General features: G+C 47.6%; 1 protein-coding gene across 1 annotated transcript in view; it reads left to right on the top strand.

Moving 5' to 3' along the window:
- Positions 1-15,210, top strand: part of LOC147007662 (uncharacterized) — a 33,514-nt gene that overhangs the window by 3,952 nt on the left and 14,352 nt on the right. The window contains 12 exon segments of the mRNA XM_085866625.1: positions 1,255-1,398; positions 2,044-2,165; positions 4,614-4,762; positions 6,645-6,884; positions 7,275-7,536; positions 9,357-9,501; positions 10,893-11,052; positions 11,389-11,505; positions 11,643-11,759; positions 12,050-12,167; positions 13,733-13,850; positions 13,852-14,340. Coding sequence (XP_085722751.1) covers positions 1,255-1,398; positions 2,044-2,165; positions 4,614-4,762; positions 6,645-6,884; positions 7,275-7,536; positions 9,357-9,501; positions 10,893-11,052; positions 11,389-11,505; positions 11,643-11,759; positions 12,050-12,167; positions 13,733-13,850; positions 13,852-14,340 — 2,181 coding nt within the window.

Here is a 15,210-nt window from a genome sequence, read left to right as displayed (position 1 = left end):
TTTTTTGGAAAAAAAATTTCAGGGTTTTAATTGTTTTAATCAACAAAAATTTAAAGATTCCGTTGATTTTATTTTGTTAAACACTTTTGTATCTTTTTGTGGGAAAACATTTCAACAAGTGAAAGGCATTCCAATGGGGGGAACTGCAGCTTCCTGTCAGTGGCGGCATTCAAATGGGGGAACCAGTCGCCCCCTGTTAGCGGCAGCATTCCAATGGGAGGACCAGTAGCCCCCTGTTAGTGGCAGCATTCCAATGGGGGGACCTGTAGCCCCCTATTAGCGGCAGCATTCCAATGGGAGGACCAGTAGCCCCCTGTTAGCGGCAGCATTCCAATGGGGGTACCAGTAGTCCCCTGTTAGCGGCAGCATTCCAATGGGGGGGACCTGTAGCCCCCTGTTAGTGGCAGCATTCCAATGGGAGGACCAGTATACCCCTGTTAGTGGCAGAATTCCAATGGGAGGACCAGTAGCCCCCTGTTAGTGGCAGAATTCCAATGGGTGGACCTGTAGCCCCCTGTTAGCGGCAGCATTCCAATGGGGGGACCAGTAGCCCCCTGTTAGCAGCATAATTCCAATAGGTGGACTTGTTGCCCCCTGTTAGTGGCAGCATTCCAATGGGGGGACCTGTAGCCCCCTGTTAGCGGCAGCATTCCAGTGGGGGGGACCTGTAGCCCCCTGTTAGCGGTGGCATTCCAGTGGGGTGGACCAGTAGCCCCCTGTTAGCGGCAGCATTCCAATGGGGGGGACCTGTAGCCCCCTGTTAGCAGCGGCATTCCAATGGGGGGGACCTGTAGCCCCCTGTTAGAGGCGGCATTCCAATGGGGGACCTGTAGCCCCCTGTTAGCGACGGCATTCCAGTGGGGGGGGAACCTGTAGCCCCCAGTTAGCGGTAGCATTCCAGTGGGGGGACCTGAAGCCCCATGTTCACGGTGGACATTTTCCTCGTTCATTGTGGGTTTTCATTTGTACAGAACTTGATGAAGGGGAAGAAGTTTGGCCGAGCCGAAATGTTATCTTCGACACGTCGTGATATCGATGATATTCGTGTGATTAATTACAAGGTTTCTGATTGGCTGATTGACAGGATTTATCGAGAAAGCCGAATTTAGCAGGGAAGAGTGGAAGTGACATGATGGCGTAGTGACAGATCTGGATGTGTTCGAGTTGGAAACAATTGTTTTAGTTAAAATGTGAATGACAAAGTTCACTATTTCACTTTTCCTCTTGTCCCGTGTTCACCTTCCCATCTCGTAGGTTACCTGTTAAGGAAGGCCACGGTGGGTTTTCATGTCCGCTTGTTCGGTTTGCTCGGATTTGTTCCGTTCAGGATGATTTGCTGGTCCGTGCTGAGAAGACCTCCTCCATCGTGTCCGAGAGGGGTCACTGTGCTGCTCACAGGTTCATTCGGTCACGTGACGATGATTTTAGACCTCATTGTCATCTCTTGTTTAAGTTTGGTCCGTTTGTGCGCGAACAGGTTCCTTTGGTGTTGGAAGTTGTGTGAAATGATATTAACAAAAAATAATGGGTTTAAATTTTTTAAAATTAATTGATTAATTAAACCCGAAGTGTGTCATTAGTGCTTACCGGAAATGGATCTTCATTATAAATGGAGGGTCTGTGTGTTGATGTGTGTCCTGGTGGATTCCTGTGTACCTTCTGTGGTGGTAAGGTAAGTGTTAAGGTATTTCTTGATGGGTTTGAGGGTTCAGGAGTCGTTGCCGAAACCCGAATCCTATCCAGGTTCCTCCTGATGACTCCATGCTATAAACATATCGACAGCATCCATTGTTGTCACCCCAATCCTCCTCTTATGTTGATATCCTGTAATCCCACACCCCCCACTCCCCCTTGTTCCTCATTGGTGTGTACAGACAGTATAGTTTTTCGAATGATCGAAACTCCTTGATGTCAGTTATTCCTTTCTCCCTGCCTTCTTTATTTATTTATTTATTTATGTATTTAGTTGCTTTGGGATTTCCTTCCTACCAGTTCTTCTAATGCGTAACCATCGACTTTTGCTCTTCATACCCGTCCCCGCAGGGTTCTGATTCCTTGCGGCCGGTGCTCCGAATGGTTTCAGGCCAGCTGCCTGGGGGTCGCCATGTTGTGCCCTGGGGAGGTTTACATCTGCCCCAAGTGTGATGCATTGAAAGAGAGAAGGGGTAAGAAGTCAGTGCAGATTTATTGATAATTTGCAGGGTGGTCGGAGGGGGCGAAGAAGTGATCTTGTTGAGGTCTCAGATGGTTCGATGTGTCCTCGCTTGTTTGGCGGGTGACAAAGCACGGAAAGAGCAGAGAGTGTAAGACCAGAAAGGAGCTGGTAGAAGAAAGGAGCCGACCTGTCTGCGATGGTGAACTGAAAGGGTCATCGCCTCAGCTTTGTCATGGGAGACCAATAATCTCGAAGGCCTTGGTTTCCACAGCGTCAAGCTGAGCAAGATGTGAGGCAGGAGAGCCAGCCCAGAGGGGAGAGCAGCACTCCATCAAGCTGCAGATGAAGGGCCTGTGGATGAATAAGAGTTCAGGTGTGAACAACATGAAACGTCAGTGAACAAAATATCAGAGGCCAAGGTGTCTAACAGCCAATCGGTGATCAGATATTTAGACATTTTAAACTTAACGAATCGAGTTATTACCTTGATCTTCTTTGTCCTCAAGGCCACTTTGCTCTGGAGTCTTTTTTCCCTCTTTAAATCTGCAATAATTATGCGCAACTTTCTCATAGGTCTTTCTCTCCACCCAGTGAAACTGACGTTTCTGTTTTGTGCCGAAGGCGCAAGAGGCGTTATGTGTTCGGGTTGTCCGTCCATGCGGCTGTCCGTCCGTAATGAATTTGTTCCTGTGATCACTTGTGAACCACTGAATGGGTTATGATCCTCAACCCCAGCCTATGTCTGTTCTGTAGTCTCAGCTGACCTGGAGACTGCTTGTCTTGCATGTTAATCCTCAACCCGAGCCTGTGTCCGCTCTTTAGTCTCCGCTGACCTGGAGACTGCTTGTCTTGCACGTCGTTCCTCAATCCGACCATGTGTCTGCTGTGTAGTCTCAGCTGACCTGGAGGCTGCTTGTCTTGTGCATTGATTTCTCAACCCGAGCCTGTGTCTGTTCTTGAGTCTCAAATGACCTGTAGACTGACATTCTCTTTGCATCTGATTGGTTTCTGCCCATCAGGGGTCTTTTCGGTGGCATTTGGCAGTATTTACAAAGCAGGTGAGGTCGGTTAAGACATTTCTTCACGGAGGTGTTCCCTTGGGAGTTCCCTTGAAAGTTGATTCGAAGTCAGAATTGAAAATATCTTGGTAGCCTTGAGGGAATGCAAAATAAAATAGAAAAAAATCAATAAAATCGGGTTAGTAGTTGTGGTGTTATCATAAATCCAGAGGTGCAATGCACCCTCAATGTCTTTTAGAGAGCTATCGCTATAAGCGCGAGTGATGACACCAGACGTGCTCCGGGGACATCTTACCGTACCGACCTTCGTGACGTGGTACATTAAAGGTAAAAAAAACAACAACCAGAAGATGGATCGTACTGAGGCAGGGAGGATTGGAGGTAGGGGAATACACAGTTTCCATGATTAACTTTCAAACATCATATGACCTCAACACATGATCTTCACAATACATATTACTGATCGCTCCCTGGACACACCAGGCGGTGGAAGCAACGTATTCGCTCGAGGCTTGAACACAGAGGTGTTATAATAATCCTGTGTAAAGCAATCTTTTTAATACCAGGCGCACGTGTAAGCACGACGATAATTAAATTTGTGTTGTTGACAACAAATCACGACAACCTCAATGCACGATCTCAACAAAACACATGACTCGATTGCTCCCGGAAAAAAAATAAACCGAGGCAGTGTATGAGCACAAGACCTGATCGAGGCCTGAATTCCAATTGTCTGGTTTTATATAAAAAAAATAAATTATTGAAACATAGCCCTCGACCTTCCTCTGGATGAAAGAGGAGGTCACGCAACGTTTGGTTCCACTGGTCCCTTCAGGTTCCGAATGCATAAATGAACAAACAAACAAACTTTCTTCTTTATGCATTCAATAGAAGGATAAGCCTGGTTTTGGCTTAACGGTTAAGTTGGCTGTGTTAAGATCTTCAAGTCCCCTATTATGCTGTCACATAACACCAGGTGGGTTGACTCAGCCTCTCATCCTTCTGAGGTTGTCAAAATGAGTACCGAGTTACTGGAAACAGGGGGCACTGCATCAGTGGCACAGCTGCACTCCCAGCATCAATGCAACCAACAGCCACGAGCTGCCACAAAATGATATGATGGGAGGACGCGGGTGCCCTCATGGTTTTTCAGGTCCTCTGGTGGCTCGGAGAGCTTCCTTTTGATTTGAGTCTCCTTCTGCCAGTCTGGCTTTTCTTGAAGACACCTTCAATATCATTTTTTTTTGTGTGTCCATTGTAGAAATGAAAGGAATTCTTCTTCCTCTTTTTAATGAGGTGTTTTACGTGTACAACTAAACATTTCAGTGTGGCTCTGCCTTCAACGTGCATTCTTTCAAAGGTTGATGACGCCTTGCTCTACTTTTCAACGTGTCGTTTGAAGGTTTGAAAAATGTCTGGCCTTGTTTTGCTGATTATAGGGGACAAGGAAGCAAAGGGTGAAAGTTCACGATGCGACAGCAGAGAAGAGGGATGCAGCATCGAGGAGAGGATTCAAAAGGGTGCTTCGTCTGCTGATCCGAAGGAATACGTGAAGACAGCGATGAAACATGAAGGCAACACCAATGAGGTGCTACCTTTGCATACATCTCATGTTTATAACATGTTGTCGCAACGCAGTCTACATATTACATGTGTAATTATGGTGGGATGTGTGGACAACTTTTTCATAATTTGTCCTAAAACGAGCGATCTTAACTCCATTGTGCTCCATTCATTGGCCTTGTTACCTCTGTCCACTTTCGCTGGACAGAGGTAATGTTTTCACCCGTCTGTTTGTTTGTCTGTCTGTCTGTTTGTGAGCAGGATATCTCAAAAAGTTGGACGGATTGGCACGAAACTTGGTGGACAGGTTGGGTGTGTGACAAGGACGAATTGATTCGATTTTGGTGAAGATCTGAATCCAGATACGAGAGTTAAAAAAAAATCTTTGAAGTGATGCTACACCATTGAGAGATGGGGCCAAAAACTACACATAACATGATATCTCAAAAAGTTGTGGATGATTTCTGACAAAGCTCGGTGGATTAGTTGGTTCGGTGACAAGAACAAGCTGATTCGATTTTGGTTCAGGTCTGGATCCAGATCTGGCCTATCAGTGGGATACAACACGTAAACTGTTCAACCTGGCGGAGGTGTGCACTCGACTTGGCAGAGTTATGATGGAGGGGGCTGTCCATAGCTGATGCCTGGGACTGACCTCTGAAGAAGGTGTGAAGTCTCCTTGAGCTGCGGCGCGATGCCACGTCCCTACTCACCCACCCAGCCTCGCCTCTCCGCCAATTTCTCACACGGGGCCACACATGGGACCACCGACCTGCTGCAAAAACGTGACTGGCATTGCTACTCTGCGTCGGTTCCTGCTGTGTCCCGCCGGCACAGCAAGCATACTTTCTGTCCTGTCACCTCTCTGGTCAATCTTCTTTGGTGTGTCTGAGGGCTCATAAGGACATAGTGAATCAAGGCATCCTGATAGTTCGTTGTTTCGTGGGCACGTGTGTTCGGTAGTGGGTAAGGGGTTTTATTATTCATATCGTACTTCTTATTGCTCACCTTCCTTGTGTTCCTTCCCTTTCCCGTGACCATCACTGCTATTATAATTAAACATACCTCATCTCAGTGTGAATTCCGGTTGTCTTGGTCTTCACTTGGTCTTGGTCTACAAACGATCATTTTAAACTCACCCTGTACCTGCACAAGTCCCAGGTATGTCCTCCCCATTCAGAGAACCGAATCTCGATACACAGTCAATTCACTGGTATCCGCCAGGTGATGGGGGGGGGGTTGTGTAACAACACACGTCACTCAATTCCACCTCCGCTGGCCCACATGGCCGGGAGCTTGCGGTTCGAGAAGGCGCCCGTTTGGCGAGCTGAGAAAGTTCTCCAAGTCCGATCATTGGGCAGAGGCCACGGCCCGATCTCTCACGTACTTATGTAAGTATTTCCGGAATCCTTCCGAAGCTTGGTGAGCCATTCCAAGGAACACACCTCGAGCCTTAACCCCGGACTTTCTTACGGGTTTTCCTGGCCCGGTTCCGTCCCAATTCTGGTGAGAAGCGTCAATCCCAGGTGTTCTTGGCCCGGTTTCACACCTCATCAACACCAACGGCCTAAAGTCTCATTTCATGAATACACATGATTTGTTTTTTTCATGTATAACAGATCTGCGGCAACATGAATTGAACCCCATGAAGGTCAAGGGTCACATATCCCAACATGGCGCCTTTTACTGATGTACCGCTTGCTGTTTGTCTTGTCGCATTCCAACTTTTGCTTTCTTCATCTTGTCTCTGAGTTCCTCTGCCTCCGCGATTATTTGCGCCATGTCTTGAAAGACCTTCTTATCACTGACCTTGTACGTATTTGTGAGCCCATGACTTCAGAAAGAAGACGGTGTCCTCATGAGACACGTTTTCCTTCAACCTCGCATCTCTGTTTCGTGTGCTGCAGCAACCCTCGGCTTCGGCGACCAACCAGGAATACGTCGTGCGACGCCGCGACGAGGCTGCTCTGGCCGGCTCCGCGTACTGCAGCAGTGAATGCAACATGAAGCACGCTGCCGCTCTACTCCAAAGCTTAAAGAGGGACGACGACGCCAAGAGGAGCAAGGAGAAGGAGGACGACAAGAACAAGAAGAGGGTTCGGGTGGACTTGGCCTCGAGGAGCGAGGAAGAGTTGAAACGGCCTGCGGTGAGAGGGAATCTTAAACGGAGCTCCTTCTTGGTGTGTTCGTTCACCTGTTCCTTGTAATTATGATTCTTCAACAAAACTCTTTTCATCTACATTACCGAAGGAGCATGGAGGTCATGATTTCACGTCTGTCTGTCTGTTTGTCTATCTGTCTGTGAGCATGATGTCTCGGAAAGTTGGGCATGGATTATGACAAAATTTGATGGATGAGTTGGGTGGGTGACAAGGACAAGCCGATTCGATTTTGGTTCAGATCCAGGCCGATTGGCGGTGTACGAAACGTACACCGTTGAGCCTGGCGGAGGGATGCGCTCTGCCGAGTGTTGGTCTCGTTTGTTATGTTGTTGAATGCACCCACATAGCTCACCCTGAAAATCTGTGCTTCTGCAGGAGGAACGAAAAGACCTTGACAAAGCCAAGCTGAAGACCCCCCCTGAGAAGGGGACCAAGGGATTGCTGTTGGAAAGTAAGAAAGCTTCCTCGGGGCCGGTTGAAGTGGGACATCTGACGGTCGGTGTGAAGGATTCTCAAAAAACACAACCAGTCCCAAAAGCGCAGCCATTGACAGTGCAGCCTGAGAAACGGGTGCCGACAACTGGCGAAGTCGAGAAATCCACCGCGGACGCGTCCGGTCTCTCAAGCAGTCAAGCAGGTTCGTGCGCTGTCGATTTGTAATCATGGGACTGTTTTTCATGATATCTTTATTTAAGTTCTTTGAACTATTTTTATGACCTCTGTCATCTATGGTGGCACAGCCTCTGCCACCAAATGTGGTATCTAACTGTGGTGGAACATTCGCGGGGGGGTGGAGGGGGCTAAGAGGTGATCTTGTCGAGGTTTCGGCTAGTTCGATGTGGGCTTGCTTTTTTGGGAGGGGAGACAAAGCACGGAAAGAGCAGAGAGTGCAAGACCAGAAAGGAGCTCGGAGACGACAGAGAGACCACCGACCTGTCTGCGGCGCTGAACTGAAAGGCCCAAAGCCTCAGCTTTGTGGCAGGAGATGCCAATGATCTTTCAGGACATCGAGAAATGAGTGCGACGTTGATAGCAAGCGGTTGTTTTTGCACGTTTCAAGTGTTTGTGTGGTTTGTCCCTCGAGGCCCCACATTTTTGTTGTCCGTACTTCAGAATATCAGCCCCCCAGGAGTCATTTACACAGGAATGTTTTTGAGTAATTTATTGAGAAACTCCATCCAACGAACCATGTGGATGCACGAGCGAGCTCCAGGGTTCCAGCCCCGCCCATCTCCACAAACTCCGCCCACTGGTTATCAACTTCAAATTAATCTCGGAATCTTTGACGTCAGAATCTCGTCTCTCTCTCTCTCTCTCTCTCTCTCTCTCTCTCTCTCTCTCTCTCTCTCTCTCTCTCTCTCTCTCTCTCTCTCTCTCTCTCTCTCTCTCTCTCTCTCTCTCTCTCTCTCTCTCTCTCTCTCTCTCTCTCTCTCTCTCTCTCTCTCTCTCTCTCTCTCTCTCTCTCTCTCTCTCTCTCTCTCTCTCTCTCTCTCTCTCTCTCTCTCTCTCTCTCTCTCTCTCTCTCTCTCTCTCTCTCTCTCTCTCTCTCTCTCTCTCTCTCTCTCTCTCTCTCTCTCTCTCTCTCTCTCTCTCTCTCTCTCTCTCTCTCTCTCTCTCTCTCTCTCTCTCTCTCTCTCTCTCTCTCTCTCTCTCTCTCTCTCTCTCTCTCTCTCTCTCTCTCTCTCTCTCTCTCTCTCTCTCTCTCTCTCTCTCTCTCTCTCTCTCTCTCTCTCTCTCTCTCTCTCTCTCTCTCTCTCTCTCTCTCTCTCTCTCTCTCTCTCTCTCTCTCTCTCTCTCTCTCTCTCTCTCTCTCTCTCTCTCTCTCTCTCTCTCTCTCTCTCTCTCTCTCTCTCTCTCTCTCTCTCTCTCTCTCTCTCTCTCTCTCTCTCTCTCTCTCTCTCTCTCTCTCTCTCTCTCTCTCTCTCTCTCTCTCTCTCTCTCTCTCTCTCTCTCTCTCTCTCTCTCTCTCTCTCTCTCTCTCTCTCTCTCTCTCTCTCTCTCTCTCTCTCTCTCTCTCTCTCTCTCTCTCTCTCTCTCTCTCTCTCTCTCTCTCTCTCTCTCTCTCTCTCTCTCTCTCTCTCTCTCTCTCTCTCTCTCTCTCTCTCTCTCTCTCTCTCTCTCTCTCTCTCTCTCTCTCTCTCTCTCTCTCTCTCTCTCTCTCTCTCTCTCTCTCTCTCTCTCTCTCTCTCTCTCTCTCTCTCTCTGTCTCTCTCTCTCTGTCTCTCTATCACGCTCTCTCTCTCACTCTCTCTCTCTTTCTCTCTCTATCTCTCTCTTTCTCTTTCTGTCTCTCTCTCTTTCTCTCTCTCTCTCTCTCTCTCTCTCTCTCTCTCTCTCTCTCTCTCTCTCTCTCTCTCTCTCGTAGTTTGCTCTTACTGTGCGCACAAAGGCATGAGAGTGTTGCTTCTTCGAGATCCGATGACGTGTTAATCTTGTCCAAACAAATTCCCATTTCAGGTTCAAAGAAGAAATCTGAACTCGAGAAAGAAGCTCCATTGCCAAATGGCACCCAAGCCCTGTCGTCTCGACCAAAGGCCCACCTCACGGTCAAACAGATCCGCCATGACATTGGACGCAGACTCAAGGCCATCGGGACTGAAAGGTTTGGCGGGAGAGATCGGATTTTAGACAAACTTTAGTTCAGACAAACACAGTCGGTGACGGGGGAGGTGAAGTAACCTGCGCCGGGTCGTTGGTAGTCATGTGATGTCACTTTTCTCTGCGCAGTGATTGGTCAATCCCATCCCCCCTCCCACTTTTACCCCATTGGACACGAACCCGCAGGGGTTATCTGTGCTCTGTCCTCTCAATGCTGAACCTCTCAACCCATTACGAAAATGAGACACCTCCGTCCTTGTGTGTATGTGCAGCATGCAAAGACGAAGAAGAAGAACAACAACAACAACAACAACAACCTCAAACTTTAGTGGAAACTCTCGAAGCAATAGAAAAATATCCATAAAGTACACGAAAATAGCACACAAACGATGGCAAGCACCAACAACAACGACGGCGTGTTATAAAATATCATTTTTTGTGTGTTTCAGTGCATTTCACATCCTCATTGATACGGATAGATATGCTGTATGTTTGTGAAGTACGACATGCTCTCTTGATTGAAGCCGTCAGCGAAGCGACGGGTCGGCCCGCCCAGTAGTAACGAAAACCGGATTGTAAAAAGTGAGTTTTTTCTTCTTCTTGTTCTTCTTATTGTTCTTCTTCTTCTTCATCTCAGATTTATTTTCCTGAACGGTTTCGGTGCTCGTACCAGTTATCCGCAATGGTTTTTGGCTTTCACACCGATTTCGTTTGATGCTTGCAAAGATGGCGTGGCTTTGAGAAACTTACTCCATCTTCTTCTTCTTCTTCTTCTTCTTCTTCTTCTTCTTCTTCTTCTTCTTCTTCTTCTTCTTCTTCTTCTTCTTCTTCTTCTTCTTCATTCGTGTGATAGCATTAGCAGCATCGTTGGGTCGAGGGTGCGACTGCGCCGCTGATGTCATGCCCTCTACTGGAGAAGGCAGGAAGTTGGAATTTGCTCAAGGTGCCGGCGATAGCTCGCCGACTCTTCACGGATGACACTGCGGAATCTTGAACGTCCATCGACTAATGCCGGCAGACGGGATGTCCGTTCCGACGTCCGTCCGAGGGACGGCACACACGTTGATCAATCACCTAAATTGTGGCGGGGGGAGAAAGGAGACAATACACAGCTGATAGTGGCGATCACTGTCCGCACAATAAACAACAATAACTGCTCACACCCACGGTTTCGGACGAGCAAATGCCACCCGTCGCTTTGCTGATGGGAATACTAAGACAGAGGGGGAGGGAGAGAGAGAGAGAAGAGGGGCGAGGAGAATAAAGAGGAGAAGGAGGGGGGCAAGGAAGTATATATATGTACGTAAATATCTTGATGGTGATGCTTTTGTTTACTGCCCTCGCCACTGTGCATCGGAGGATTAACTGGTGCGAGTACTAACCCCTCCGTGGCAGATGCAAAGATTCAGACGATGTCTTTGTTGAACAAGAGAAGCTGAGAATGGTGTCCACGGATATTGAGAAGGACCTTTTTGTCCTGTGCCAGACGACGGACAGCAAATACAAGAGCAAGGTGTGCAGTGTCGTCCTCAACCCCAATGATCCATGGAATCAGGTTGCTCTGCCTCGATTGTGTCCTGTGTCTTTGTCCTGCGGTGATGGATTTTCTGCCTTCGATAAAATGGTGCTTTGTTTTTGTTTCTTTGTTTCACTGTCATTTAATCATCACCCTCACCAGGGGAGAGGGTGATGATTCGGTGACGAGAACGAGCCGATTAAATTTTAGTGCAGGTCCGAATCCATTTGGACACAAAACGTAAACTGTTAAATCTGGCAGAGGTATGCGCTCAACCGAACGCCGTTCCAGTTGCTTCTACATTTCCCGCCTTTTTGTTCTCCACAAACTTTACCTCCCACTCAAGAGTGTCCTCGATTTGTCTGCTTGTTGCAGGGTCTCTTCCGCCCTGTTATTCAAGGACACCTTTCGACCTCTTCTCTCGTTCGACTCGACCCGCAAGAGATAACTTCACATGAACTTACCTTCTGGCACGAACCTGAGCACAACAAGGCATGTCTCCCCATTTTATTGAGTATTTTCACTGAACATTGCTTTGATGTGATACAACTGCTGGTGAATAATGTTAAGTGTTGGTGGCAAGGCCAGTATCACATCACTTGCTAATTATCCTGGCCTCGTGTGCGTAGATGAAAAGAGAGCAGTGGGAGCCTCATAGGAAGAGGAGCTTCAAGTCAATAAGGACAGAAGTGGACGACGACAAGAGCCATCGTCGACAGCGACGAACGAGAAACCAGGGTTCCGAGGTTTGGAGGTGTTGGCAAGAAGGAACACAATTTGGCCACTCGGCTGTTTGATCGCATCCTCGTTGCGTATCGTGAAAGCAAAGATCTCATAATGTACTTTTAACTGTCACGTGATGTCTGCTGGACGAAGTTGGTGTACGTGCGAGCATATGGAGACTCAGGAATGAAAAGTTGAATTGGCCGATAGCCATAAAGCTCACCTTCTTGCAGGATAGCTTGTTTGAAAAAGAATTCCATCTCCACAATGGCTCGATTGTTGTTGTGAATTGTCACGATGGCGTGCGTGCTAGGACAAGGACGAAACCTGCCAGGAGGTGGTGCGGAGAGACCTCCTTTCAAGGATTCCCAAAGACACGACTGACCAGCACAAGGCACACCTGTTTGACATGAACTGCAAAATCTGCACCGGTACACACTCTCACGCACTCACCTGGGTTTGATGTAATTATCATTTTCAAGAAGTCTGCTTTGTGGGAGCGCGTCCATGTTGTTTTCATCTGTTTCCGGTTCAAATCTCTTACATTACAAGAACATTACAAGATGGACATGAGAGGGACTTTCAGGAAGGAAAGCAGGGAATTTGAAGGAGGTGGGTTTGGGGTGGATTAACGGGGGTAGAAAAGATCGAGGATTTGGATGGGGGACGAGAAGAGGTGGTGGTGAACAGCTATTTTGAAGACCTGGAGGGAAGAGTGGGATTGAAGAGAGTGTGGGAGCTTGTTCTACAGGCAGAAAAAAGAGGAATGAAAGAGTGAAGGTGAGCAGTGATCCTTTATTTTGGCGGTTTTATCAGAAGGGGGTTGCTGTCAGACCTTGAGCAGTGAGCACCCTGCGGAAATATTGGGGAGACATAGTACAGACAGAGCTGGAGGGTGCAAGGCTGCAGAGGAGACGGTAGAAGACAGAAAGACCACCGATCTGCCTGCGGTGAGAGGCAGGAGCACCAGCCCAGAGGGGAGAGCAGTACTCCATCAGGCTGCGGATGAAAGCTTTGTACGTGGTGAGGAGCTCAGGTGTGCCAAGGAAGAAGGATGTCCCATGGGGCGTTGTCAAATAGCGAAAAAAGCAATTACGGACACATTTTAAAACATTTTTAAACGAAACTTTGTACATGTATGCAATCAATATTGGGGGACGCATGAAATGTGGGAATTTTTTTTTTGGATTTGACCTCCGGTTCATGCCCCAGGAGATGGAGACTTTTGGGGTCACATGGGTCAAAATTGGGGGAAAATCACATAAACTCCGAATTTGATGTTGGGTCCTTCCTGGTGGAACTGTTTGCCATTTTTCAGCTTTCCTCTCGGGGGGGGGAATCGTGTGGATTTGCGATGGCGTGCCACTGACTTCCCTCTCGTCGTCGTGTTATTTGTCTTCTTCATCCCCGTCTTTCTCTGCACACTTCCCATCACGTGGTTTGAAACAACAACAAAAAAAAAAAATCGGATTTTATCCAGTACGTCTCCTCGTTGATGACGAGTATATTTTTCGTTAGTTACCATTGTTTATTTAGTTATTTATTTATTTGCAGCATTTGGTGACCAGTCGCATGACCTGCGCAGCGCTCCATTCATTTGCCGGTGTGTTCGGGCGGCTTGTTTGTGTGTGTCATCGACACCAGGACGTTGTCATTCCATGCAGTATGTTCATTAAGCCAACAGTGTTACAAATGTTTTGTTTGGTTTCCTTCCTGAGCGAAGAAATTTGTTCAAATGATGAAACTCTGCCTGACCCTTCCGGATGGTTCAGAGTATGGTATCATCCTTCCCCCACCTCTTTCTGTGAATACCTTCTGGTGAATGGCTGAAAGTACTCGTTTCCTAACTACATCTCCATTGTGGTTTACTTTTGTAGTTTGAGAGTGAAGTAAAAGGTGTTTTGTCCACTCGGCTCTTACTTGTCGGCTCCTGTTAGCGCGAACAATGGAATAATCTGACTAATCACCACTGATTGGAGACTGTGTCATGCCACAGGGAGGATGTCGGTTGCCAGTGATGATCCGTCACCTGCAAAGAAAGCATCCTCCTCAATCTCTGCAACAGGTGGCTCCTTCGTGAAGCTCTCATGCTGCCCCTTCCCATACCCCATTCCTTGTCTTTTCCTTTTCTCAATATCTCCAAACTGAATCTTCATTGAATGATACTGTTGCGACCTCTGCCCCAGTTTTTGTTACACCCCCTAGGCAAGCACCATATCCTGTATCGGTTGCAGAACGGATGAGTTCCAATCCCAGGTTGGAGTACTATGCTTCCCTTGCTCCTGCAGTTTTGCCTTCGTCAGCCAAGCCGCCCCAAACCATTGGTGGAACAGAACAGCGGAGTTCTATCCTGCCCCCGATGCTGCTGCCTCAGTCGCCATTGGACGATTTCAAGACCGAAATGGTTGCTGCTCATGTGTCATATTCACCTGGGCAACCGGTCTTCACCTCACCTGTGTCGGAGAAACCCGTACTGACTGCCAGCCGAATGGCTGGGTTCGGCTTGGAGCAGGATGAGGAAGAAGAAAACAAGAAGAAGAAAGAGCAGGAGGCGGAAGTCAGAGCCCACACCAAGCATGCAATCATCTCTGTCCCTTTTGCGAGGTGCTGCTTGCTGTGAGGGGGATGATGGAGGGGGGGATGATGAAATTGTTATTTTTTTTATTTTCCAGAGCCTTGTACAGTTTTTGTTTTCTTGCATGTGATAAAACAAAAACAAAACTGGGACGGCACCAGGTAGAGAGCATACCTCCGTCAGGGTAAACAGTGGACATTTTGTATCTCACCTGCAGGCCTGATCTCCATGCAGACCGAAACCAACATTTAATCGGCTAGTTCTTGTTACCTACCAAACTAATCCACTAAGTTTTGCCATCAACCGTCTGTAACTTTTTGAAATATCAAACCATATGTCGTTTTTGGCTTTATTTTTCAATTGTGAAGAATCACTTTTTTAAAAATAATTTAAAAATTATCGGATCCACATCCAGATCTTCACCAAAATCGAACCAACTCGTCCTTGTCACACACCCAATCTGTCCACCAAGTTTCGTACAAATCCGTCCCGAACTTTTGAAGATATTCTGCTCACAGACAAATAAACATACAGACATGCCGGTAGGCGGCGATGGGTCGCCGAGCATGGAAACTATAAGATATAGAGCAAAATGGATGTCATATAGCAGATAGGGAACCACCTTAAGATTATGCATATCAAATCTCATCCAGTTCCATCTACTGATAACTACTCTGTTTCCATTTGAATGAAAAGTACCGAAAATGCGGTTTGAAATCGGAAATCCCCAAAGTTCGAAGGGGTGCTGTGGGTGAACAAAGATCTAAATCGAAAATCGGGCTCGATCGTTTGTGCACAATGTATTCCAGACGATTAGTGTGAATTTTCATGACCATCTGACCATAACCCTAGGAGGAGCAGCATTTGGCACGAAGGCACATCCAGCTCTCGCATATTAT

Source organism: Eptatretus burgeri, unplaced genomic scaffold (genome assembly GCF_056783735.1).
Source record: "Eptatretus burgeri isolate ZD-2024b unplaced genomic scaffold, Ebu_testis_v1 Ebu_testis_scaffold_57, whole genome shotgun sequence".
Lineage (NCBI taxonomy): Eukaryota > Metazoa > Chordata > Myxini > Myxiniformes > Myxinidae > Eptatretus > Eptatretus burgeri.
Note: the sequence above shows the minus strand (reverse complement) of the source record. Positions and strands in the feature narration are given on the sequence as shown.